The 27,790-nt window shown below is 45.5% G+C and overlaps 1 protein-coding gene across 4 annotated transcripts in view; it reads left to right on the forward strand.

The window, feature by feature from the left end:
- Window positions 1-27,790, forward strand: part of SEPTIN6 (septin 6) — an 80,757-nt gene that overhangs the window by 29,791 nt on the left and 23,176 nt on the right. For all 4 annotated transcript variants that reach the window (XM_066249693.1, XM_066249697.1, XM_066249696.1 and 1 more), the window contains 4 exons: window positions 13,509-13,695; window positions 17,649-17,810; window positions 24,920-25,016; window positions 26,089-26,257. In XM_066249693.1, coding sequence (XP_066105790.1) covers window positions 13,509-13,695; window positions 17,649-17,810; window positions 24,920-25,016; window positions 26,089-26,257 — 615 coding nt within the window. The remainder of the gene's footprint in view (window positions 1-13,508; window positions 13,696-17,648; window positions 17,811-24,919; window positions 25,017-26,088; window positions 26,258-27,790) is intronic.

The raw sequence follows: 27,790 nt of genomic DNA on the forward strand, positions 1-27,790 counted from the left end.
TTTGGATATACCAGAGAGAAACTGAAAAGTACAAAGGTAAGGACAGTAAGATATTTTGAGAGACAGAAGTATCACATTTGTATAACTTATTATGGTATATTGTTATAATTGTTCTATTTTATTATTAGTTACTGTTGTTGATCTTTTATTTTAGAGAAAGAGACAGACAGACAGGAAGGGAGAGAGATGAAAAGCATCAAGTCGTAGTTGTGACACTTTAGTTCACTGATTGCTTTCTCATATGTGCCTTGACAAAGGGGCTTCAGTCAAGCCAGTGAACCCCTTGCTCAAGCCAGCAACCTTGGGATCATGTTGATGATCCCACGATCAATCTGGTGAGCCTGCGCTCAAGCTGGCGAACTCAGGTTTTCGAATCTGGGACCTCAGTGTCTCTGGTTGACACTCTTCACTGCATCACCACCAATCAGGCTGTTGTTAATCTCTTACTGTGCCTAATTTATAAATTAAAGTATCACAGGTGTGTATGTGTAGGAAAAACAGAGTATGTACAGGGTTAAGTACTATCCGCAGTGTCAGGCATCCTCTGGGGGTTCTGGATGTATGCCCTGTGGATAAGGGGGTACTCCAGTAATAAAAACTCAAATAAGTAGAAACAAAAAGCCTCCCTGAAACTGGGCTGGGGCGCAGAGGCAGAATAAGCTCAGGGGTCTGTAATAAAAAAAAGTGTTTTCTCCATAGTGACCGGATCATTTGGGCATATATATGTCAGCACAGCTGCATGACACAGAGCGTCAGCACATCTGCTTTACCCAGGTTGCACGCGTTAACTTGAGAAGAGCAATGGTCAATGTCATACCCTGGAGAAAGCCACCACTGAAAAGATGCTGAAGCAAAAGGGACTCGAGAAGGAGACAGAAGGAGTGGCTGGAATGGGGTGTACTTAAGAACTTAGGCTTTCGTTTCAGATGGACATGGGTTCAAATCCCATCTTGCCTTTTATTAGCCCAAGGATCTTGGACAAATGTTTTGTGCCAGTGTCAGCATCAAAGTCGTGGCTGGATTAGTCCTTGAGGTCCTTAGTATGATTGGAAGATACCCTCAACATTAACCACCAGGAAACCTGGGGGGTATTATTCACAGGTCCTGGAAAGTGCATGATAGCGGTCACACAGTAGTGTTGTAGATAGAGAGAGAGAGCATGGGCCTGGAGTTGTGCTTCAATTGAGGTTGAGGGTATGGCCAAGGTTTTGTGTGTGCTCACTCTTCATGGGTGAATTTAAAACATAAGGCAAGAATTGAATGTTCAGGAAGAGAAAAAAGTAGTGGTACAAAAGTGCAGTTAGAAAAATCAACCAAGATTCCTAAAGTAAAGGAGCTTGGGGTGGGGGTAACAGCATCCTGACTCTCTATCTTTAAGTGGCTGGTGATGTGTTTATTTAGATAGCTGACTTTGAAGTGGATGCCTTAGCAATTGAAGCTTAAGTCAGGGCCTTGCATTATAAAAAAGAAAACAACAAGACACAAATTCTCTCAGTCTTCTCACCTGTAAAGTGTGGATGATGATAACACTTATCTACCCTAGAGGGTGTGGTGAGGCATAGTTGACATGTATCATGTATGAAAAGCTTACACAGTGAGTGCTTGGCACAGAGTAACTAATGAACAGAAAATGTTGTTATGATCATGATTTTATTGGTAGAAGAGTCAAGGGACAGTTGTCTCGTGTAATGTATGGGTGGAAATGATAAATGGTGTCAAGGAAGATAAGGACTGAAAAATATCCATTGCGTTTGGCAACAAGAAAGTCATTAACACATTTAAGGACAATAATTCCAGGGAAATTGTGAATAGAAACTAGATTGCCATGAGTGAATGGGAGGTAAGGAAGGAAGTAAAGACATCAGAATAGCAGAAAGAGTAACAGAACAGAAAAGTGAATCCAAGATCAAAGTCATGTGTATGTGAGAATTTAGCATAAGTGAGTCAGCAGGGAAGGAATTGACTATTCACGAAAATATGCTGAGAAAATAGGCTATCCATTAGGAAAAAATAAGAAGAGACCCACACAAACATCATTCACAAAAATAGATTCCAGTTGGATTCAAAACTAGTTCTAAAAATATAAGGAGAAAATATAGGGGAATATTTTTATACCTTTGGGAATATCTTAGGAGTCTTTTCTAATTGTAACACGAAATCCAAAAGTCGTAGAAGAAAAGACTTACAAATTTAAATTCATTAAAACAAACAAACAAATAAACCCCCCACCTCTTTGTATATTGAAAGATACCATAAACAAAAGTAAAAACAAATTACAGATGTGGAGAAAAAATTTGCAACCTATGTAACTGACAAAAGATTTTTCTAAAATGTAAAAATCTTCTACAATTCAGTGAGAAATAAACCAGTCATTAACAGAACAGAAATACAAGCGGCCAATCAGCATATGAAATGATGCTTACCAACAGTTAGGGAAATGCAAAATGAAAAACTAAAAATTCTTTTATGCATCAGATTTGCAAAATTTAAGGATAAAAATATAGGGGGTCTTCAGGTTACGACACAGTTCCATTCCTACAACAGTGACATAACCCGAATTTTGGTATAAGTCAAAACATACCCTAGCCAAAGTCACTTACGTATCCTAACACAGCTGTAAAATCATAATCTAGAACATAAAAACACAACTAAGCCGCAGAAAAAGGAAAAGGACATAAATATACTGTAGTATTCTTCTGCTACACGCAACCAGACTAGTTCACCCACGTAGTCATAAGTATGACACTAACAGCGTAAGCTGAAACACTCATGTCTCAATTTTTTAAAGTTTTTATGAAAGTGAGCATCATAAACTCAAAATGTCGTATATTGAGACTGTCATAACCTAAACGCCCCCTGTATCCACTAACACCAGGTAATTTCATTCATCTTGCTAGGAGTGTAAATTGATGTAGATTTTTTGGAGGGCAGATTTGACAGTATCTATTCCTTATGATCCCGCAGTTCTTTTAGGTATACAGCCTAGAAAAACAACTGCATGTGTTCATGAAAAGCATACAGAGGCCCTGGCCAGTTGGCTCAGTTGTAGAGCATCTGCCTGGCATGTTGAAGTCCTAGGTTCGATTTTGATCAGGGCACTCAGGAGAAGCAGCCATCTGCTTCTCCCCTCCCTGCCCCCCCGCTATTTCTCTCTCTCTATCTTTCCCTCCAGCAACCATGGCTCAATTGGTTGGAGTGAGTTGACCCCGGGTCTTGAGGATGGCTCCATGGTGTTGCCTCAGGTGCTAAAATAGCTTGGCTGTTGAGCAACAGAACAGTGGCTCAGATAGGCAAAGCATTGCCTGGTAGGGGCTTGCCAGGTGAATTCCGGTCAGGGCACATGCAGGAGTCTGTCTGTCTGCCTCCCCTCTTCTCACTTAAGGAGAGAAAGAGAGGAAGGAGAGGAAGGAGAGGGAGGGAGGGAGGGAGGAAGGGAGGGAGGGAGGGAGGGAGGGAGGGAGGAAGGAAGGAAGGGAAGGAAGGGAAGGAAGGAAAGGAAGGAAAGGAAGGAAAGGAGGGCTGGAGGAGGGAGGGAGGGAGGGAAGGAGGGAGGGAGGAAGGGAGGGAGGGAGGGAGGAAAGCATACAGAAAAGATGTTCATGGTAGCATTCATCATGGATTTTTTTTTAAGTGAGAGGGGGAGAGACAGACTTCTGCATGCACCTCAACTGGGATCTACCCAGCAACCTCCATCTGGGGCCAATACTTGAACCAACCAAACTATCATCAGTGCCCAGGGCTGACATTCAAACCACTTGAGCCACCGGCAGCAGGAGGGGAAGAAGGAGAGAAGCGAGAGAGGGAGGGGAAGAGAATCAGATGGTAGCTTTGCCTGACTGGGGATTGAACACAAGACATCTGCATGCTGGGCCAACATTCTATCTACTGAGCCAACTGGCCAGGGGACTCATGGAATTTAAAAAAATTAAACAGTCTAATTTCCATCAATAGAGCAACTGAATGAGCTATTGTACAAATTATACCATGAAATTCTATTTGGAAGTTTAAAAGAATGAAATGGATCTATATGTACTCACGTGGACATGTGGTTAAGTAAAAAAAGAAGTTGCAGGATATGATTGATTATGATGTCGTTTGTGTAAATCATCCCCTTCCCAATAAAACAAACATTTCTCTCTCTCTCTCTCTTTCTCTCTCTCTCTCTCTCTCTCTCTCTGTGTGTGTGTGTGTGTATATAAAGGCATATAAAAAGGTCTGCAAGGATCATCAACAAACTAAAAGTAGTCGTGACCTCTGAGGAGGGGAGAATAAGTACATGTATTGCTCACACACTTAAAAATAAGAAAGAGTAAAGTTTTAAAAAGAAGAAACAGATAAAGTGATGAAGTGGGTGTAGACTGCTTATTTAAGAAGCTTTTCTGAACTGGGAAAAGCAATGTCCGGGGGAGACGAGGTCAGGAATGACATTTTTAAGGATGGAGAGATGACGAAGGCTTGTACGGGAGCAGGAGCTTTAAGAATAGAGCAGAGGGGGCATGTGCGAGAGAAACAATCCACAAGACTTAGTAACCAAATTGAGATGGGGGTGTGATTCAGTTTATAAAATACTAAATGTCAACTCTGTGCCAGGTACAGTGTCAGTGCCAGGAATACTAAGAAAGAAGGCACAGTCTTTAGTTAAGGATCACGTAATTCAGAGGAGGGGTCAAATACATATGCAAATTAACATAGTGTAAATATTATAACAGAGGCATGTGGAAGGGGGCTGTGGGAATAGGAAGAGTACAACTGGCCAAGCCTGATGGTGGAAATGTAGGGTAGAGGTTGCTGAAAGGAAAGAAGAGCGGATCAAGAATGGCTCGACTAAGTCTTGAAGTTATGTAGGCTGAGTGTAAGTTAGTCAGCTGGCATATAGTGGCTATTCAGTAGATGTTTGTTGAATGAACAAATGAATGAATAATGTATACATTGATGAGAAAAAATAAAACACTAAAGAGAATGCCTCTAAATTTTCATCATTCAAAACCAAAAGTATTCACCTGACCAGGCGGTGGTGCAGTGGATAGAGCGTCGGACTGGGATGCAGAGGACCCAGGTTCGAGATACCGAGGTCGCCAGCTTGAGCGTGGGCTCATCTGGTTTGAGCAAAGCTCACCAGCTTGGACCCAAGGTCGCTGGCTCAAGCAAGGGGTTACTTGGTCTGCTGAAGGCCCACAGTCAAGGCACATATGAGAAAGCAATCAATGAACAACTAAGGTGTCACAACGAAAAACTGATGGTTGATGCTTCTCATCTTTCTCCATTCCTGTCTATCTGTTCCTATCTATCCCTCTCTCTGACTCTCTCTCTTTGTCTCTGTAAAAAAAAAAACAAAAGTATTCAATGAATGTGTTAAGTAGAATGCTGGTAAAGGTAGAAAACATCAATAATGTGTCAGCAGTGAATGAGAAGTACATTTTTAAAAAGAATAGCTTATTCTTTTGAAAAACATCTGCATCCATCCATTAACTATTTATTGAGCATCTATTATAAGCCAGGCCCTATGGTAGGTGTAGAAGACAAACTTGGCTGTTAAAGTAAAAAACAACATCGAGGAGTATTTGGGGAGAAATGTGTGAGTGAAGAGGATCAGGTTAAAGAAAGATTTTTTTTTGTTTTGTTTTTTGTTTGTTTTTGAGATGAGAGAAGACTTAAGTATGTTTATAAGTTGAAAAGGAGTCAATAAGAAGTGAGGAGCTGATAGATAAATCAAGGTTCTAAGAACCTGAAAAGATGACATCAAGGTCACAGGGGTGACTGGCCCTTGACAGGATGAAGGACTGTATTCTCAGAGACTAGAGAGAAACCAGGAAATGTTCGTTCATTTTTAGAGGGAAGGAGTAAAGCAGGGAGTTGGGGTAATGTGAATCTACTGGCCTCAATTTTGTTGGTAAAATAGGTAAAAAGCCTCTTGTGAGACTGAAGAGATTATGAATAAGGTTTGGAGCTTGAAGAAAGTGGTAAAAGTTTGGAATGGCCAATGAAGGCAAAGGGAAGGGAGCCAATCAAAGCCAAGTAAAGGGATTGGCATGTTGCTCTAACCCAGGGGTTGGGAAACTTTTTGGCTGAGAGAGCCATGAACGCCATATATTTTAAAATGTAATTCCATGCGAGCCATACAACGACTGGTGTACAAACGCATTATCCAATAAAAATTTGGTGTTGTCCCGGAGGACAGTTGTGATTGGCTCCAGCCACCCGCAACCATGAACATGAGTGGTAGGAAATGAATGGATTGTAATGCATGAGAATGTTTGGGTTTTTTTTTTGTATTTTTCTGAAGCTGGAAACGGGGAGAGACGGTCAGACAGACTCCCGCATGCGCCCAACCGGGATCCACCCGGCACGCCCACCAGGGGCAACACTCTGCCCCTCCGGGGCGTCGCTCTGCCGTGACCAGAGCCACTCTAGCGCCTGGGGCAGAGGCCAAGGAGCCATCCCCAGCGCCTGGGCCATCTTTGCTCCAATGGAGCCTTGGCTGCAGGAGGGGAAGAGAGAGACAGAGAGGAAGTAGGGGGGTGGGGGGTGGAGAAGCAAATGGGCGCTTCTCCTATGTGCCCTGGCTGGGAATCGAACCCGGGTCCCCCGCACGCCAGGCCGACGCTCTGCCGCTGAGCCAACCGGCCAGGGCCTGTTTTATATTTTTAACGTTATTTTTTTTTTTAAAGATTTGTCTGTGAGCCAGATGCAGCCATCAAAAGAGCCACATCTGGCTCGCGAGCCATAGGTTCCCAACCCTTGCTCTAAAAGCCATATGAGGTTGAAGGCCATGAATTTGTAGTGGTGCCAAGACTCATAGTTTTGCAATTGCTTCTAGCCAACTTCAGCAGTGGTGTAGGAGCGGAGAGAGCCGATCCTAAAGTTTATTCATTCAGCACAGCAGTTTTGCTAGGCAAGGAGTCTAGAAGGCCGGGGTGCAATGGAAATGAGGGTGTTGGTAAAAAAAAAAAAAAAGTGGTTCAGGTAATCAATTTTGGAGTTGAGCCTGAGCTGAGAAGGAGCTGAGGCCAGGAAGAGGCTTATGTCCTCTGAGATAAAGAAGTCAAGGTACCAGAGGACTCAATGGGGGAAAGATCAGGTTTAGGAAGTTTGAAGGCAAAACAGAGCTGGAAAATGTGAGATTGTGGTCAGTTAGTGGAGCGTGGGAGAGAGATTGTCTTGGGTGAAACTGGTCTGCCTAGTGGTAAGGTGTGGAGGTGGTGGAAGGAGAGGGAGCTGAAGGTTGTGAGGTTGAGACAGTCAAGGAGTAGAGGCCGAAGGTTGATGGGTTGTTGAAAGTGCGGTCACCCAGACTGGGGAGAAAGGCTGTGGGTCAGATGCCACCAGAAGAGGATGAAAGAGGTCTCAGATGAAGAAATGGCTTCATACTGAGGAAAAGGAGTAATAATTTAAAAGTGGTTCCGAGCCTGACCTGTGGTGGCGCAGTGGATAAAACGTCGACCTGGAACACTAAGGTCGCCGGTTCAAAACCCTGGGCTTGCCTGGTCAAGGCACATATGGGAGTTGATGCTTCCTGCTCCTCCCTCCCCCTTCTCTCTCTCTCTCACTCACTCTCTCTCCTCTCTAAAAATTAATAAAAATAAAAAAAGAAAAAAAATTAAAAAAAAAATTAAAAGTGGTTCCGAGCCTTTGTGCCCACCCCACTGACACCAAGGCACACCGATTGTGGGAGAATGAGACACCCGCACTGAAGGGGCTTCCAGGTATTGACGTCCTCAGGGTTGTGGTATTCTCAGTGAAGAAAGATTTCCATTAAGGCAAAGAGGTAGGCACGTTCTGTAAAGAAGCAGATGATATAGGCCAGTACTTCTCTGTAGGAGACGACCCCGCACCAATATAAACAGCAGTTAACTGCAGAGCAAGGGTTACTTGGAGACAAGAGATCTTGGAGTATATTAGCCATGGAGAGACTCTGGCCTGGGTTACTTGAATGCAAGTACGCAGGATTTTTGGAGGAATGCCTCCAAGAACCAGATGTCCTCTGTGATTGATAAGCTCTGGGACTCTGACTCTTCTCCTGTCCTTGTTCATGAAAGAAACAGTAGACGTGCAGGGTTGGGGATGAAACGGATGGGAAAAAAGGCTTGTGTAACTTTCTAGTTTTATCTGCTGAGCTTTTGGAACTCAATAACTATGCAGTGGCAATTTTCTCTGGGCTGATTCCTCCTAAGTTTTTCAGCCCTCTGCCCAGTTATCTGAATCTGGTGTGTCTTTTGCCTCACGAGCCCGAACCATTAAGAAATTCGTAACACTTCTCAAACTTGAATGTTGCCTCCAAGTCTTGGAGCCTCCTAATAAGATGCAGATTTTGATCTTGTAGGTCTGGGCTGGGCACTGCAGATTCTGCATTTCCGACAAGCTCTTGGATGATACTTGGGCTACTAGTCCAAGAGCTATACTCTCATACATTGAGTGGCAAACATGCAGGCAATTTTATCATGGTTCAGGGGTGTCAGAGGGCACAGTGGGCATGTTTTGAAGACAGGTAGAAGAGGATAAGTCCATGAAAAATAGAGCAGAATAGAGATGACTGGAGAGGGAGGAGGAAGTGACTGGAACGATGGTGATAGAGTGAAGTAGTTGTTGTCACTTTTGGCATTGTTCCAATAGATCTGACTTTGGTTCCTGAGATGGTGGTTGGTGTTCAAGTACAATATCTGTGACCAGGTCTTGTAGGTGTCCAACATGGAGCCTCCGATGGCTCTGTTAGCAGAAAGCTGGCACATGGGGGAGGAGGGATAGGAGGATGAGTTCCAGGTGTCTACTAAGTGGGTTAGGAAGATGGTGGTAAGTTAGGCCATGGGAGGAAGTGAGACCACCCGGAGACAGTATGTATGTAATGAGTAGAAGGACAACAGAAGATGGTTCAGAATGGAACTTCAGAAACAGGCCAAGAATTTAAGGAAAGGCGAGTGAGAGGGAAGAGGTAGAACATGACGGTGGCAGTGAAGCCAGAGGAGAGTGTTTCAAGGAGGGACTGATCCACATTTTCAAGAAAGATGAACACTGAAGTGTTCACTGAGAGATAAAATTATTGTTTTTCTATAATGTGCTTGTTTAGCAAACCCAAGGTAATCAACTAAGAACAATTCTAATGAACTCAGTCAGTAGCCAATATCAAAATAAACATGCAGATAGCCATAGACATTTTATCAATGAACAATAACCAATTATAAAACATTATGGAACAGAAGACCCCATTCACAGCAAAAAATAATAATAATAATAACCCTGTACTGTACCCTACCCACAAGACCCCACGTCATCTCTCCTCTGCTGCGTCACTGGCTTCATCTCTTATTACTCTTGTTTTCATTGAGGTGAAACTCTCATAACATAAAATTAACCATTTTAAAGTGAACAATCCAGTGGCATTTAATAACATTCACAATGTTATGCAACCACCAACTTCTGTCTAGTTTCAAAATAGTCTCATCACCCCAAAAGGAAATCCATTAAATAGAAACTCCCCATTTTCTCTTCCCCTTAGCCACAGTAACCCTTATTCTATTTTTTGTCTCTATGAATTTGAGTATTCTAGGACCTCAGATAAATGGAATCATGCAGTATTTGTCCTAAGAACTATATGATTCCATACATAGGTGGGACATAAAAATGAGACTCAAGAGACATGGACAGGAGTGTGGTGGTTATGGAGTCGGGGGGAGTAGAGGGAGAGGTAGGTGCACAAAGAAAACCAGATAGAAGGTGACGGAAGACAATTTGACTTTGGGTGATGGGCATGTAACATATTCAAATGTCAAAATAACCTGGAGATGTTCTCTCTGAACATAATGTACCCTGATTTATCAATGTCACCCCATTAAAATTAATAATAAAAATAATTTCCACAGAGAGGAGAGAGAGTGGATGGGGGGTGGGGAATGAGAACTATCAACTCATAGTTGCTTCACTTTTTTAGTTGTCCATTGATTGTTCATTGTACGTATATGCCTTGATTAAGCAAGCCCAGGGCCTTGAACCAGCACCTCGGCATTTCAGGTCAACGCTCTGTCCAGTCTGCCACCACAGGCCAGGCAATGTTTGTCCTTTTGTGACTGACTTCTTTCACTCATCATGCTATTTACAAGGTTCATCCGTGAAGCAACGCATATCAGAATTTTCTTTCTTCCTTTAAATGGCTGAGTAAGAGTCCATTGCATGAATAGTCCGCATTTGGTTTATCCAGTCATCAGTTGATGGGCATTTGGGTTGTTCTCACCTTTTGGCTATTGTGAATAGTTTATTGTTCTTGAGAAGTGTTTTCACTAACTCCTAGCTCCCTTGCCCTCTTCCTATTGTTCAAACCTGCCTCAGGGCCCCGTGACCTCTGTTGTTCCTCTGCCTGCATTGCTCTCATCCCAGCTTCTCCTTGGCTCTGTCATTCTCATCTTTGCAGCACAAATGTCACATACTTCCCTGATCACTATATTTAAAGAAGCTGAACTCTGAGTCACGTTTTATCCTATTATCCTATTTTATTGTCTTCATACTAAATATTGCTAACTGAGCTGAATAAGAAGTAACGTCCAGAACAGTGGTTGTTTTGTGCCTTTGAGCCCTTTAACAACCTACAGAGTCCTCTGACCTCATTCTCAGAATAACATTTTTAAATGCCTAAAATACACCAATTATACCAAAAATACATATACTGAAATATATTAAGATTGTGATTTAGCAATTCATGTACTTCTCTATTAATTCCTGAAATAAAAATATCTGTAAGCTGATCTAATAAACAACTATTATAATTTAGAAGTTTGATGAGTAGATATGCCGTTTTGCGATATTTGCTAAAACTGTAATAGGAAACAAATATCAGTGATTTCTTTTGGTTATGAAATCGCAGGTACAGCTGAAATTACTGGAGATTGTTACCTACATTGGTACCTCAAGAAAATGCTAAACTTTAGTTAACGCTTATTGAAAAAGGTGTGCTTGTTTTTCCTGTCCAAATTCATACATACTGGCCCTGGCCGGTTGGCTCAGTGGTAGAGCGTCGGCCTGGCGTGCAGAAGTCCCGGGTTCGATTCCCGGCCAGGGCACACAGGAGAAGCGCCCATCTACTTCTCCACCCCTCCCCCTCTCCTTTCTCTCTGTCTCTCTCTTCCCCTCCCGCAGCGAGGCTCCATTGGAGCAAAGATGGCCCGGGCGCTGGGGATGGCTCCTTGGCCTCTGCCCCAGGCGCTAGAGTGGCTCTGGTCGCGACAGAGCGACACCCCGGAAGGGCAGAGCGTCGCCCCCTGGTGGGCAGAGCGTCGCCCCCTGGTGTGTGTGCCGGGTGGATCCCAGTCGGGCGCATGCGGGGGTCTGTCTGACTGTCTCTCCCCGTTTCCAGCTTCAGAAAAATACAAAAAAAAAACAAGAAAACCCCACAAATTCATAGATACTATGAATTCTATCCAGTGACCCCTTAGAGGTCTGTGGGTCCCAGTCTAAGAACTGCTTCCTAAAAAGTAAAAGATATACAGTAATAATGGGGAGGGGTAATAATGGCGAGGGGCAGGGTGTGTTGGAGCTGGGTTTTGTAGGAGATGGAAGAGATCATAGTAAACCAGGGAATAACTAGCTGGAAGAAAGCTCCCTGTCTACCCTTCACCCTCATGGAACTTGGTTGTGAAGGAAGTAGCAATTTCCAGTTGAGAAGGATATGGGAGAAGCAACACCTATGAACAGGGGACAGCTGTCACTTAGTGGAAGAAAGCATTTTGGGAAGAGATTGCCTATGGAAGTACGGGCTTTTATTTACCTCAGACTGGAGTCCAGTGAGCACAGCAGAGTGGAGTAGGATGATGAGACATTAGGAACGGAGGTGGAACCCTTACTATATTCCAGATTCCATGCTGGACACTGAAGAGACAAAGATGAGTCAGTCACCTATTTCGGATTAGATGAACCAAATCCTATCAGCTGATTGGCTGGTTGGCTGGTCTGACTCATACACCTCCCCAGAGACCCTAAGAGCCAGAAGCAGCAGCACAAAGATAGGCCCCCCACTGGAGATTTGGGAAGAAGAAAGCTAAAAATGTACACTTTTCTTTGATCCTTTTTGGAAAGCAAGTTACTGAAGTAAAAAAAAAAGTTATGTAATGGAGAAAAAAATAAGCAGCGCCATGATTAGGGAATTCGAACCAGCCAATCATCCAAAAATTAATTAGGTAAGTCTAAGGGATGCACACCCCACCCTTACTCCCAGTTCTTCAGGAATCTTCCAAGGACCCCTGCAACCCAAAGATTTTTTGATGTAATTACCTTCAGAGCAATGATGGGCTCAGAGGGATCAATAGAAGAAAGAGAGAAGCGTATTTTTAAATTTTGGCCTTGGGCTCCAGAAGTACCCTGTGCCTGGACCTTTCCTCTCTATGTAGCTCCCGGAATCCAGGACTCTGTGATTCTTTTTTTAAAAAGCTATTTTCCCTTCTCTAAAAGGGGATCTTTTTAAAAAGCTCAGATTAGGGGTTCCTGCAGGCAGGAGGCACTGGCTGGGTCCCGCTCCCCCTTTGATCATGTTCCCTTTGGCAGTGGGACCTGGAAATTCACTGCCAGGCCAGCCCGAAGGGAGAAAGCCCCAGATGCAGAGACAGCAGACGGAGAGCTCAGAACAGAGGCAGGGCTGAAGTGAAGCTGACCTGGGGAGGGCAGAAAGAGGCTGCCGGGTCCGCAGGAATGGCCCTGGGCAGAGAGAGAAGCTTCCAGGACAGGGAGGAGCCCAGAACTGATTGACTGTTGTTTAAGAAGTCCTGCAGAGTCCTGGTCAGATAGCAGTTGCTTAGAGCAGTGACCTAATATGCAAAGGTTACTGGTTCAATCCCCAGTCTGAGCACATACAGAAACAGACCAATGTTTCTGTCTCTCCATCTCATATCAATCAATCAAGAAGTCCTGAAGAGACCTGAGAGTTGCAAATGGGGCTGTGTGTAGAGACTCAGTGAGCTTGGGTGTGTGTATATGTCAATAAAGGCTGTGGTGGGGGAAGTATCTTTGTCAAATTTTGCCAAAGTGCTTTGATTTTAAAGTCACAATCTTGGAGGACATGAGAACTGGAAAAATATCTGGACCTTAGGGGAGCCAAGTGGGTAGCACCACTGAACCTGGCAAGACTGGGTAGGACCCAGAGCATTCTGACCAGATTTCCCAGGAGCGGGGTCAAGGAGAGGACCTGGCCACCACTGGGTGCCCAGCACAGAAAGGATTTCGGGCATAATTGGGGAAGGCTGTATGGAGGAGATGGGCATTCGGCTGAGCCCTGAGGTCTGGGAGGGCAAGATTAGGATGAAAAGAGAGAAATGGACATTCCAGAGGGAAGGCGCACAGATGGGCATAAGTTTGGCTCCTGTGGGGACCAAGGAGGTAACCAATCTAATGGGATTGGCCCACTGATGAGAGATGAGAAATCCAGCTAGGTAGGAAGAGTCAGATTACCAAGGACATTTTCAACTTCTACAAGGGACTGTACCAAATTCCCCATTTTTGAAATGATTGAACCGTTTTCCTACTCTCCCCTTTAGCTACAAGCCCATTGTGGAATTCATCGATGACAAATTCGAAGCCTACCTGCAGGAGGAGCTGAAGATCCGCAGGGCCCTGCACGACTATCATGACACCCGCATCCATGTCTGCTTGTATTTCATTGCCCCCACGGGCCATTCCCTGAAGTCTCTGGACCTAATGACGATGAAGAAGCTGGATAGTAAGGTATGGAGGTGTGGGAGAAGGCAGGGGGGAGGCTGGGCAAGCCATATCACTCTTACTGTTCTCTCACACAAAGTAGAAGCCAGGTTGCAGAAGAAGTTTTATGGCCTCGTTATCCTCTCTTCCATCCTCTCTCCCTCCATAATGATGTTTCTATTGATCCAGAACCAGTGCCAAATACTGTGTTTTCCCAGCACAAGGCATAGGTTTGCCCTGAGCCATCTTTCTGCCCTGACCCTCTGGAGCATAAGCGTGCATGCAAACAAGATGGCTGACCTGGTTTAGGGACTCAGGCTTTGGCAATCGAAAGGTGTTTTTTCTTTGTCCCCATGTTAACTTGGCTGAACTAAAATTAAACTTGAAAAATTGACTATAAAATTATTATTCTTTTCTTCTTCTTTTCCAAGTGAAAGGAGGGGAGATAGAGAGATAAACTCCCACATGCGCCCTGACTGGGATCCACCCAGCAACCCCTGTCTGAGGCCAATGCTCTGCCCGTCTGGGGCCATGCTCACAATGGAGCTATTTTTAGCACTTGGGGTGGAGTCTCCACAGAGCTGTCCTCAGTGTCTGGGGCTGACACTGGAACCAATTGAGCCATAGCTGCGGGAGGGGAAAGAAGGGAGGAAGAGGAGAGGTGGAGAAGCAAATGGTCACTTCTGAGTGCCCTGACTGGGAATCTAACCTGGGACATCCACATGCTGGGTTCAACTCTACCACTGAAGCAGCTGGCCAGAGCCAAAAGTTACCATTCTTAGTATCAATATTGATTTTTTTATAATTGCAGCTAACATTTGTTACACTCTCATGGGCCACAACTATGCTAATAACTTCATGGAGCATCTCATTGAATCCTCACAACCCTATGAGCAAACACTGTCGTTATCCCCCATTTTACAGAGGAGAACATTGAGGCTCTGAGAGGTTAAGTGACTTACCCATTGTCACTTATCTGGGTATTGGTAGGGTCTAGATTGGAATTTAGATCTCTGGCACCATATTCTGTTGCCTCCCTACCTGAGCGAGATAGCTGCAGGGATCAAGCATGTCCTGCTTTAAAAGAAAAGGAAAAATGCAAATCCCACTCCAGATATAAATTAGATAGCGACTCTTCATTTTAAGGATTATGTGCTGTACAAAAGAATTAACCATGAAATTCTTTAGAAAAACCTAATTACTAGAACATTTTCCCCTAATATTTAATAGGTGCCTGGCACTGTGATGAGCATTTTATATGTGTTATTTTATCTTATCTTTATAATTACGCAGTGTGGTGGATACTGTTAGTATTTCCATTGTACACACGAGGAAACAGAGGCACAGAGAGTCAAAAATCTTGCTCAGTGTTAGACAGCTTGTAATGGGTCGGGGTCCAGACTGAACTCTCTCTGACGCCAGGGTTTCTTTGTTTGTTTGTTTCTTTGTTTTGTTTTGTTTTACTAAACTAATTTATAGGGTGGGGCAAAGCTAGGTAGGCAATTATGAGTATGAGAAGCACAGTTTGTTATTTATTATTTATTAATTATTGTATTATTTTCCAAATGAACTGTAAAATCTCCTTTTGCCCCACCCTGTATGTGCAGTTATTTAGTAGCACTTCCGCTATAAAAGCTGAATTTCAGCTATAATCAAAATAGAAGCAATTTTTCATTTTTCACAGCCATGAGCTCACTGCCCATGACTAACGGACTGCTCTGGAAATGTCGCCACACCCTGCACGCCCCTCATAGGGCGGCAGAGCGCCTCACGGCTGGTGGCCTGGTGAGTGGGCAGGTTAAGTAAGCAGCCTTTGGCATATGTTTATAACGCGCCGATGGAGACACGATGAAAAGCAATGAGGAGAATTGTCTCTGCCTGCCGTTCCCCCTTGGCAAGGGCTTTGGGGGAACCCCCAACCCTCCCAAAAAAGATTTCAAAAAAGGCGCCTCCACAGACCTTGCCCTGGCACCTGAAACCCTGAGTGATATCAGTCTTTAGAGGCTCTCCTGAGGCAAGTACAAAGGAGGCAAAATTTGCCTTCCAAGCCTACAGCTCCCAGAACCCCCTTTCAGATCTCTTTTCAGGGCCGCAGCACTGTCCGCGCCCCAGGGGAGCTGCTGGCAGGAGTGACTGTGCTCTCTCTGTGAACCTGAGCTTAGGGGTGCTCTGTCCACTAAACCATGTGCATTTCAAGTTTATCATCTGCCAGTAAAAGCCTTGTTCGTTTCTGGAGGAATTTTAAGGATCAAGGTTCAGATGGTTTGAAGTTGGGGGCAGAAGTTGCTGTTTGAAATTAGGCATTTATGCTTATTTTTTGGTTTGTTTTTTTGTTTGTTTTTTTTAGCGAGAGAGAGAAAGAGAGGAACAGACAGACAGGAGGGGAAAGAGATGAGAAGCATCAATTCTTTGTTGCGGCACCTTAGTTGTTCATTGATTGCTTTCTCATATGTGTCTTGACCGGGGGGCTACAGCAGAGTGAGTGACCCCTTGCCCAAGCCAGGGACCATGGGATCACATCTAGGATCCCACGCTCAAGCCGGTGACCATGCGCTCAGGCTGGTGACCTCAGGGTTTTGAACCTTGGTCCTCAGCATCCTAGGCTGACGCTGTATCCACTGCGTCACTGCCTGAGCAGACTTTTTTTCTTCCTTTTTTTTCTTTTGTGACAGAGTCAGACAGAGGGACAGATAGGGACAGACAGACAGGAAAGGAGAGAGATGAGAAGCATCAATTCTTCGTTGAGACACCTTAGTTGTTCATTGATTGCTTTCTCATATGTGCCTTGATGGGGGGGGGACTACAGCAGACCTAGTGACCCTTGCTTGAGCCAGTGACCTTGGGCTCAACCTGGTGAGCTTTGCTCAAACCAGATGAGACCGCACTCAAGCTGGTGACCTTGGGGTCTCGAACCTGGGTCTTCCACGTCCCAGTCCGACACTCTATCCACTGTGCCACGCCTGGTCAGGCATCTTACTTTTTTTTATTTAAAATTTTATTTATTTATTTCAGAGAGAGAGAAACATTGATTTGTTGTTCCAGTTATTTCTGCATTCATTGGTTATTTTTGTATGTGTCTTGACCGTGGATTGAACCTGCAATCCTGGCGTATCAGATTGATATTCTAACCAACTGAGCTTCCCAGCCAGGACTATGCTTGCTTTCTTCATTCAGAAATTATGAGACTTGGGCAGCATAGCTCTTTTTTAATATGTCTGAGATCAAATTGGTAACTGAGAGGGTCTTCATCTAACTGGGCTGATTCCTCAGGGCTTGCTGCCAGAGGGAGGTCCAGGTGTGCATGTTCACTGAGCTCCGTGTGGCCTCCCCGTCCTGCCATGCCCTGTGGGTCTCTGTCATGCTGGCTGGGGCTAGCATGCACTGGATGGGTTGGAACAGTTTACTGTTAGCAAGGAGTGGCTATCTTTCCCCTTGTCAACCACAGATTTCCAACTGTCATCTTTCTACTTGAAATCACCAGAGCAGTGACCTTGGTATTAAGATATCACACACACACACACACACACACACACACACACACACACACACACAGAGATATCACACAGCTCATCAATTTGGATGTGAGCTGGTAGACGGCTCATGGTTAAGACTGTGGGGTTGGACATAAAGCTAAACTTGGATTTGGATCCCAGTTCTGCTACTTACCTGCTCTGTGGCCTTGGACAAATTATTTAACCTCTTTATGCCTCAGTTTCTCATTGGTAAAATAGTGGTAATGATGCCTGTTGGGAGGGTTACTGTCAGGATTGTGTTAGTCTGTGTGAAGCACTTACTTCAGTGCCCAGCACTTGGTAAGCACTCATTGTCATTGATTATATTATGATTTGGCTACAGAGGTGGCCACTCCTAGAGTGCTGGGTTGAGCTGCCCCTCTGGCCGCTGGTGAAAGTCCTGAGCTGTGCTGCTATTGTAGTTGTAGATTGCCAATCATGTTCCCACTCTGCTCCTCCCTTCCTTAGGTGAACATAATTCCCATCATTGCCAAAGCAGATTCCATTTCTAAGAATGAGCTAGCAAAGTTCAAAATCAAAATCACCAGCGAGCTTGTCAGCAATGGAGTCCAGATCTACCAGTTTCCTACAGATGACGAGTCAGTGGCAGAGATCAACGGAACCATGAACGTGAGTGGGGGGAGCACAGGGATTCCGTGTGCTGGCCGTTTGCCCTTTCTTGTCGTTGTCGTTGTTGTGGTTGTTGTTGTTGTTCTTCTTCTTCTTCTTCTTTGACGAAACAGCTGTCAGACATCTTCACCACCCATTTTAGTGTAATCGATTCTTGGTTATCTGAGTCTCAGGTGTTGGGGAGAGACCATCTAGAACGAAGCAGCTCCTGTTTTCTAGTGGTGGCTGCTTCAAAGCCTCAGGGGCGCAGAGATTTAATAGCCAAAGACTGAAAGAGGGAAAAGCTGACTCCAGGAAGAGTCTGGCGTCAGGTGGAGGGATTCAGACCTGTCCTTCCACCCTCCTCTCTGATGCGGCTCTGGTCTATGCCAGGCAGCCCCCAGGGGACTGCTGAGAATGCCAACATTCTCTGTCTCTGACCAAAACAATGCCACGGCAATTGATGCAGTGAAAGAAGGAAAGGCTGAACAAAGTTGGCTGGCTTTGGACACTCAAGTATAATCTGTACTTAGATAATCAAGCCCTCTGCCTCTGGGAGAAAAAATGATATATGGCCTCCAATTTTTCTGATGACTAGAGGAATGTTATTTTTTTTTAAGTTTAAGGGTTATGCTTTGGTTTATTAAGTGTGAATGAATCAAAAACAAAAAACAAAAAACGACTTGCCATCTTGCCGCTCATCCCACACTCCCTCCCACTGGAATGTGATGAAGAAGGCAAGGACTCAAACCTCTCCTCTTGCTTCTTTCCAATGTGTTGATGCTGTTGCTGTGAAATCTTCAATGTTATGATTCAAGGAGACAGCTAGAAGCTTTCAGAAAGCCTCTGCTTTGGGAACAGATTTCTTTTTTTCTACTGAAAGGCATCCGTTTTTTCCTAATGACATAATGCCTGGATATCGCCAAACTCAGGAAAGCCTTGTAATAAAAGCAATTTTTAGAAACTTTCCTGCTGCCGCTGCCCCGTAAGTTATCATTACAGCAGCAGCCGCCACCTCTGTGAAGCGGCAGACCAATCAGCGTAGTGAGGCAGCCAGTCACGGTCTCGCCTGACCTCCTGCCTATCAGTACATCCGAGATATATTTGCTACTAGAAGCCCCTCATCCTCTTTGACAAATCTGGCCCAAGAGGACAGCAATATGTATTATGCTAGGTGAAGTTATACCTATGACCAGTCGTAAATTAAAAAAAGATTAGTGTTTATTCTCTCAAGAAGCCAGAATGTTTAAATGGAAACCAGGCTCTGTTACAATGAGAAAAGCTGAAAGGGTTGTAGCCTGCAGAAAAATGGGACCCTAGAGAGAAGCATTATTTGGTGTCACTGGCACTGATGTCTGGAGGCGCCTGTCACCTCAGAATATAGGGCCGCAGGGATAGTTTCAAACTTGAATTCCCTAAGTCACCAGGCAACGTTCAGGCTTGCAGTTTGCTTTGCTGAGGGTGGCGAGGGGATGAGAGTTCTCAGAAATCTCCAGGTGGCACGCAGCACTACATCTCCCTGCTTTGTGGGTCAGGATCGACAGTCATTCTGGCCTGTGCTCTCAGCTCAGCTCCGTCCTCCTGTTTGGACCGAGGGCAGGCACAAACTCAGGGTTGGAAACGTCCTGTGCTCGGAAGCAGCAGTTCTCACCACACTGTTTGGGCTGTGAAAGGATTTGGGGTCTGGTCCTACAGTAGTCCGAAGTTTGCCAGTATTTCACTTTGAAAAACTTAAGTATTTTTCCATTTTCAAAATTCAAGTATATTACCGTATTTCCCCATGTATAAGACGCTCCCTTGTATAAGACACACCTTAATTTTGGGGCCCAAAATTTGAAAACAATTGTATTACATAAAATTATTGAATTCAATGTTTATGCATCATAAAATTCATACAACTCTTCAGCAAGCTCAAACAAGCAGGAAATGCAAGTAAAAAACTACAACCACTGTATAAGACGCACCCAGTATTTAGACCCCAAATTTTTTGAAAGAAGGTGCGTCTTATACATGAAGAAATACGGTAGTTTCACATGTACAACATACATAGTGATTCGACATATATATTCCTTATGACGTGATCACCTCCATAAGTCTAGTAACCATCTGACCATACAAAGTTATTAATATAATATTGATTATTTTGTTATGCTGTACATGACATCGTGATTCTTTTTTTTTTTTTCATAACTGGTAGTTTAGTGGATTAAGGGTTAGTTATCCTTATAAAAAAAACATCACTCATCATTCATTCCCTGGCATTCCACCATGATTTTCTGAGTGGGAAAGAGAGGGTTGGCCTCCGGTTAGTGGGCCTGGACTCCAGGGGCATGCATGCCAGTGCTACGTGTTATATGTGTTGCAGTGGTGGACAGGATAGGGAGTCGCCGTTATAAAATGCACATACAGGGTTCCTTCACCTGTCCGCCACCGTCACAACTGTGTCAGAAGTCCACAGGGTCTTTGGACAAGCCATGGTCTATGAAGCTGCATCATCAGAGATCTGGGCTTGGGTGGTAGGAGGAATGGGTGCTGGTATTTCAATTCTGGATTTGACTCCAGCCCCACAGCCTCAGTCACCCCAGCCGCTTATCATGGGAACTGGATTAGAAGAGTGGAAGAAACCTCTTGCCTAAGTGGAGAAGACTGTACAACCCTCCCGCCACTCACCACTAAGGATTTTCATGGCAGGAAATGAAAATAATGAGGTCTCAACTTCCCCCTTGACGAATGGGTAGCTCTGAAAACCCTGATTTCAAATTGAACGGGCAAGTCGAGGGAGTGAGAGATCTGTGGCATAACTCTCAACCCATAACTCTCAATGCTGTAGACTTTAATACTAAAAATTGCTGTGTTGTTCAAATTAAATGTTGTTGTTTGAGCGGCTCAAACCATGACTAGGGACCAGGCAATAGGTCCAATTACTCTACTTGGCTCACTTGATTGACTTCCTGTGAGGTCTTGAGTTTGACCCCCTAAAGGCATTCGATCACATAGGTGACTGATAGGGCCACAAGGAGACCCACAGGCACAAGCCTGTCCCTTCTTCTGAGGCAGCAGTGCCATTTCCCTTGTTGGCACATGCTTTTGTGGGAATCACCTAGGGTTGACTTGAGAGAATCTTGCCATTCTCTTATTCAGTCACCAGTAGGAGCCTGAGATGGGGCAAGCATAACCAGCAGCACGCCTGGGAGACACTGTTCAGCCTTGAGAGAAAGCCACACCCACATGGGATATTGTCAGGTGAGAAGAGAGGGGCCCGACAGTCTCGATTTCACTGGGCTGAGGGGAACGTTTATCTACCCTCCCTAAGTATAATGGATGTAGCGGAACCAGAATAGAATAATTCATGCCACTTGGATCATCACTTTATTTCTTTATTTCTTTATTTTAAGTTTTTTAAAAAAATTTTATTGATTGATTTTAGTCGGAGAGGAAGGGAGAAAGAAAGAGACAAGAACATCAATTTGTTCCTGTATGTGCCCTGACCAGGGATCGAACCGGCAACTTCTGCACTTTGGGCTGTTGCTCTAACCACCAGAGCTATCCAGCCAGGGCAGATCATCAAACACTTTGAAAAGCACCAAGAGGAATTTAAGGTAGACATGAGACAGGAAAGGTAGTGAATCTGGCATTAGACTCACAAGATGAAGCTAGAAGCTATCTGTAGTTTCTGAGGCTGGGGCATGTGACCTCTGGGAGTGCCTCATCAGAGGTCTTCCGGGTGAGAGAGTTGCACAGACTCCCCTGAGGAGTCTGCTGCTGCATGCTGCTGCACTGCCTTGCATCTCTCAGAGTTCCCTCCCTGGGCCCACACATACCAGTGTCACCCCTCAAGGTATGATGGCAGAGGGTACCTTCTCTCTGCTCTTGACTCCATTCTGGTTGTCATAGTCATCAGTCTCTAAAGAGCAGCAGAAGGAGGGCCAGAGCCTGTCCCCAAGATTGCTTGCAGTTCATGGTTAGCAGGATTGCAGCAAATGCCATTAAGCCAGGAGGCAGGGTACAGGCCGTCCTGGGTGACTGGAGGAGGTTGGCATCTCAAGCACGGTGTCCTTGGTACTCCCTGGGAAGATTTGGGCACAAGAGTTAAGGACCAGGGAAACTCATTTAATCTTTCTGTATGCCAACTCTCCCACATTATGAATGGGGTTGATATTGATAATAACTGCCCTGTAGGACTGTTGTGAGAATCCAGTGAAATCTGCCGGGGAGCATTGGGAGATTATATCCTTGCACATACTTATCAGAACAGACTTTGATGCCAGTTGCACGGGAGTGGGCCGTGGGAGGTCTCTGGAGCCCTCTGGAACTGCCTGGGCTGTGTGATTTGGAATAAGGGGATAACATGACAGCAGTTTTCAGGAAGAGGGAAAGCAAGTAACCCTGTCGTTCTAACAACGTCTTTTTTAAAAAGATTTTATTATTGGCTTTAGAGAGAGGAGAAAGAGAGAGAGAGATAAAAGTGATGGGGGAGGAGCGGGAAGCATCAACACATAATAATTGCTTCTCATATCTGCCTTGAACTGGGCAAGCCCGGGGTTCCGAACCAGCAACCTCAGCATTTCAGGTTGATGCTGTATCCACTGCACCACCACAGGCCAGCCTAACAATGTCCTTTGGAGATAAAAATAATAGGCCTAAGGGAATACTGATATTTTTTATGCTTTCTCTTTTTTTTCTTCGTTTCTCTTGAGCTGAGAGAAATACCTCCCACTTCACACAGCCTCTTCCTCCATCACATTCAGTTGAGAGCCCAGGACATATGAGAATGATGCAATGCAGTTTCTCTTTCTCACCTCCTCCCTCAGTCTGGCCCTTCATCCAGCCCTTTGCCATTGCTGCCCCTGGCTTTTTTGTGTCATGTGGCCAAAGCTTTGTGGTCTCTGCAGGAAGGGCAACATTGGACCGGAAAGTGTTTGAGGGTGAATTGGAGGCCCCCGACATGTCTTAGGTCCCTGAGTAGGAACGAATTGTGCCCAGATGACCTTCAGCAAAGCTAGATGGCAGAGCTCAGAGATCTCTGACCACTGGGCAGAGTTTTTGAGATTTCACTGTCCCCCTAATGCCGCATGTGTCACAAGCCCAACGACCCTCTTGATCATTCATCCCCCTTCTAGGACTGATGAAACATTTCTTACCTCTACCCCTTCCCCACCTTCCACATCCATAACCTTCTCTTTCCCTCTTTCCTGTGTCCCTCTTTCAGGGATGGTCAGAGGAGGGGGAGGGGTGAACCAAGATGATATTCTGAGCACCTCTTTGCTAGATGGCCAAGCACCTGGGGACATTAGCAGAGGCCCTGGAGCTGAGCTCCTGATGAAGTCCTGTGTTTTTCACTCTGAACAACATTCTTGGGGTGCAGTTAGAAGAGAATGGAGAGGAAGGATTGGTTGTGAGATCAGTGCACAGATTAAACAAACAAAACACATTTGTGGTGGATTTCCCAGAATTGAAGTGCCTCTTATAACCTGACTTTGCACAACCAGTCCACCCTGGCCTTTTAAGTCAGAGAGACCTGTATTCCACCTCTTACTCTGCCCCTTACTACTGTGTGCTGCTGGTAGGTCACTTAGCCTTCCGAACCTCAGTTTTCTCTTCTGTAAAATGGAATAATAAAAATACCTACCTCAAACATTGTTATGAATAGCCAATGAGATAATGCAATATAGAACACCTGGTATGGAGTAGAGAGAGTGAAGTGAATTGCTTCTGCTAATATTAGTTCTATAGCTACAATACTGTTAGTATAAATGCTGCTGCCCACTCTGTGAAGCCCGCTTTGACTTCCCATGAAGTTACCTGCTCTGTGTTCCTTCAGCCCTTGAGCCTCTGTTTATAATCTTGACCCTACTGTATTATCGTTGTTGGCATGCCTCTCCCTTACCAGACTGTGCACTCTCTGTGCGCAGGCGCCGACCTTGTTCAATGTTGTATTCTTTTTAATGTCTAGCAGGAGCTCCGTAAATACTTTTAGAATGGAATATTGAGGCAATGGATGAAAATACCTGCGATTGAAGCCTGTTTTGCCAGGCAGGCTAAGAAAGCTCCAGTGGACTTTTTACTTGTGCTTGTAAAGTCCTTTTGGGTAAAGCCCGGCCCAGTATCACCTGGTTTGTAAACTATATTTATTCAGCAGTTCCATTTGGCCCATGGTCACTCAGTACTTATGACCTGGCCAGCTCCCTGCCGAAAGGCACTTTCCCAGGCCCCATACCGTGAACTGGGGGCAGCTGCCTTTTCTCTGACCCACACAGCCTTCATGAGCCAGGCCTCAGCCCTGATTACCCCCGTAAGCACCAAGCTCAGGCCCATTTATACCTGGTCTTTCTTTCCTCTCTCCTGTTTCTATGACCTTGCCACTGCCATTCAAGCAGTATTTATGAAGCACCTACTGTGTACAGTGCACCAGAACATATATTTGAGCCCTTGGTCATACTCCGTCGTATACAGTCTGGGGGATATAAATTGAGCTTCCCCAACAAGATTGTAAGCTCTTAGAGGGTGAGGAGGGAGTATGTCTTGTATTGCTTTTGTCTCCCTTACAGCACCTAAAACAGAACCCAGCACAGTCATGATATGTGGATCAGTGCTTACGGACTTGACCTGTAGGCTCAGGAGTTCAGTGTGAGCTCCCCTCCAGGGAAGGACGAGAACAGGACCGCACACCTCAGTCGGCAGTGTGCTTTCAGTCCACACCTGTTCTTGGGGCTCTCACACCATGGGGCGGGGGCAAGGCCCAGTACGCCTGTTCGTTAGCCTCTCGATCCCCACACAGCCTTCCTCATCCCACTCACCCACCTTCCAAAGGCTCGTGCCCTCAGCAGCTGTGAACACTGAAGAGCTAGCTACTCTGTGAGTCTGCTTATTAATCTGATTTTCTATCTTTGTTCCCTATGCATTCGGCTGTTCATCGTTACCTTTTATTGTGAATCTCTGAACAGCTGAAGCCTGGACTGAGCTTCTTATCTCCAGCAGCTAGGGAGTTTAAGAAATGCCTCTTGATGTTGACAACCTGGAGGGACACTGCAGCGCGAGGGCCTGAGGCCCAGGAGATGAGCAGCAGCTGTATACTGTGGGAGCTCTGCCTTTCTCCTGGAGGCTGAGGCTTTGTTTGCCTTCCGTTTCAGGCCCACCTGCCTTTTGCTGTCGTTGGCAGCACAGAAGAAGTCATGATAGGCGACAAGATGGTGAGGGGCCGGCAGTACCCTTGGGGCACGGTGCAGGGTGAGTGAGTCTCCGGGAGACAGGGAGAAGGGCGCTCCTTCTGTCTGTCTCTGCTTGACACCAGCCACTGTGTGACCAGTCCTTAACTTGTTCCCAGTCTCGACTCTTTCAGCTTGGGCTTGCCATGAGCAGGCTCTCTTTGTCTCTAATATAGAAAGCTCTCCTAAAAAACATATGTACTTGAGCCCAAAGGTCACTGACTTGAAGCCCAAGGCCACTGGCTTGAGCAAGGGGTCACTGGCTTAGCTGGAGCCCCTCCCCCCGGTCAAGGCACGAATTAGAAGCAATCAATGAACAACTAAGGTGCCACAACTAGGAGTTGACAGCTAGTTATGACCTTTGCCTCTGGTTTAGATGACCTAGATTACAATCCTAACCCTACAACTTCCTAGCTATATAACCTGCCCCACTTCACTGAGACCTGGTAAAAACTATTCCTTCCTCTGCCTGATAAATTCCTGTCTTCCTTCAAGAGTCATCTTAGCAGTTACCTCTCTGGTAGAATGTTCAGTCTCCCATGAGGTCTTGGGCTTCCCTCTTCTGGGTTTTCATTGCACCTCGGTTATATACTTTTCTTTCTGTAATTTTTGCATCATGTTGTATTTGTCTATTTTTAATCTATTCTTCCACTAAACTTCTGAAGGCAAGACTCCATGGCTTCATTTCTGAATTCTCAGTGCCTCATACAAAACTGGGAACTGAGATTCCACAAATACTCACCAAACAGGTGGCTGAATATGCGTGTCCCGTTGTCCTAAAAGCGATGGGGGCAAACACTCCCGGGATGTCTAATTGGTGAATTGGGGTTGAGATGTTACTAAATGTTTTCGTGGATTTTTTTAATGGTATTGCTGTGTGGTTTTTTTCTTTGTTTTTTTGGTATTACTGTCATTCTTGTAACTTTTCATTTTCCATATCGATTAAAAAAAAAACCCAAAAGGCAAATTTGCAGGTTCTATATACAAATCGAAAGGCGATGTGGCTGCAAGACATTTTGCCTCTCGTTTCACCATTTCTGCTCTTTCTGGTGTTCCTTTCGATATCCTTTCAATCCCCTAACCCTGCTCTTCAGTTGAAAACGAGGCCCACTGCGACTTTGTGAAGCTGCGGGAGATGCTGATTCGGGTCAACATGGAGGACCTCAGGGAGCAGACGCACAGCCGGCACTACGAGCTGTACCGCCGCTGCAAGCTGGAGGAGATGGGCTTCAAGGACACTGACCCCGACAGCAAGCCCTTCAGGTATCTCTCAGCCAACCCAGCCCAGCTCCGCCCAGCCAGCCCCGGGGGTGTAGAAACCTTATCCTGGAGCCTCCACAAGGGAGTGAGCCGCAGGTGCTGAGACCAGGAGCAGCAGGACTCAGCCACTGGCCAGTTTCACCTGTCAGTCCCTTTCTGCCTTCCCCGGGGAGCTGTGGCCAGGCGGTCTTGGTAAAACTGGGCCGGGAAGAAGGCCCAGAGGCCCAGCAAGGCCAACGGTCTCACTGCTCCAAGTGCGCATTCCCGGCAGCTACAGCCAGCTATCCCGGAGGGGGCCTGAGCTGGGGCCTTCTTCCCACTGTGGCATTTGTTTCTGTCCTCTGCCTCACTGTCTTCATCAGACTCCTGCTATTCTGTCTGGTGTCCAGTGTGTTCTTTACCCTCCTGCCCATGATCAAGACCAGATGGGATCAGGCAACAGTCATTGTACATGTACTGATGAACTTTAGGCTCTTCATTCACTGTCAAGTGCAAAGTTTGTTTTGCTAACAGGATATTAATAGTCATTGACATACTTCTTAAATCAGAATCTAAGAAGCTTCCGGAGAAGATGAATTTTCTGAAAGCAGTTTACTCTGCTTAAAAGGAGCAGTGTGCCAAGTATAAGTGTCTGGTCTGTATGCATGATGTCTGATAAAGCCTCACATTTTAGATGGCCATGTGGTGCCCTTTACCAGGACTGAGTCTCTTTTCAGGAAATGTCAGGCCTTAATAAGCAAGTGAGGGGAGGCATGTGGGCTGGGAAGGCTGTCGGACGACCTTTGAGAGCCACAGTACCTGCTCGCACTGCTCATGGTGGAAACCCAGCCTGGGGCAAAACACAGACTGTCTATCTGGGCTGCCTGGTTCCAGAGGGGCAGACTCAATCCCCGTCATGGACAGGGACCCCTGGAGCTCCTGGGGCTGGAGCAAGGCATGCTTGTCTCTCCAGTGGGTGCCTTCATGGCTTTCTCTACCCTTCCCTCCGCCAGCTTCACTCTGCATCTGTGGAGGAGGAGGTGTGCCTCTGCCTGTTCTTCTAGCTCCCTCCCCCGCGCCTTGCTCCATCCTGACCACCTGTTACCTGCGCCTTCACTCTCTGCACTCCTCTGCTGTCTCCTCCCTGTGCCGCATGCAAATATTCGCAGCCTAAAGAAACTCACCCTTACCCCCTCCTCCCCACCAGCCTCTGCCCTGTCAAGAAGTTTGACTGACAGAAAGGAGAAAACTGCTCTGTGTTTATTGGCTTCTGACCCCAACACCACTGTAGTGCCTCCTTCCAGGGTCAACAAACACACACTCATGACCAATTACAGCGTGGCCTCTAACTCCCATCTTTCTTTTTTTGTAATCTCACCTTTTGATACCCTTCTTTGATGTCTCCTTCCTGAAGTTCTTTCTGCCTTTGGCTTTTCTACCACTGGTCTGGCTGGTTTTAGTCCCGTCTCTCTTGCTATTCCTTCTCAGCTTTGTAGGCAGGCTCATTCCTTTTTTTAAATTTTTCTTCTTTTCCAATTGAGAGGAGAGGACATAAAG

Source organism: Saccopteryx bilineata, chromosome X (assembly GCF_036850765.1).
Source record: "Saccopteryx bilineata isolate mSacBil1 chromosome X, mSacBil1_pri_phased_curated, whole genome shotgun sequence".
NCBI classification, from domain to species: domain Eukaryota; kingdom Metazoa; phylum Chordata; class Mammalia; order Chiroptera; family Emballonuridae; genus Saccopteryx; species Saccopteryx bilineata.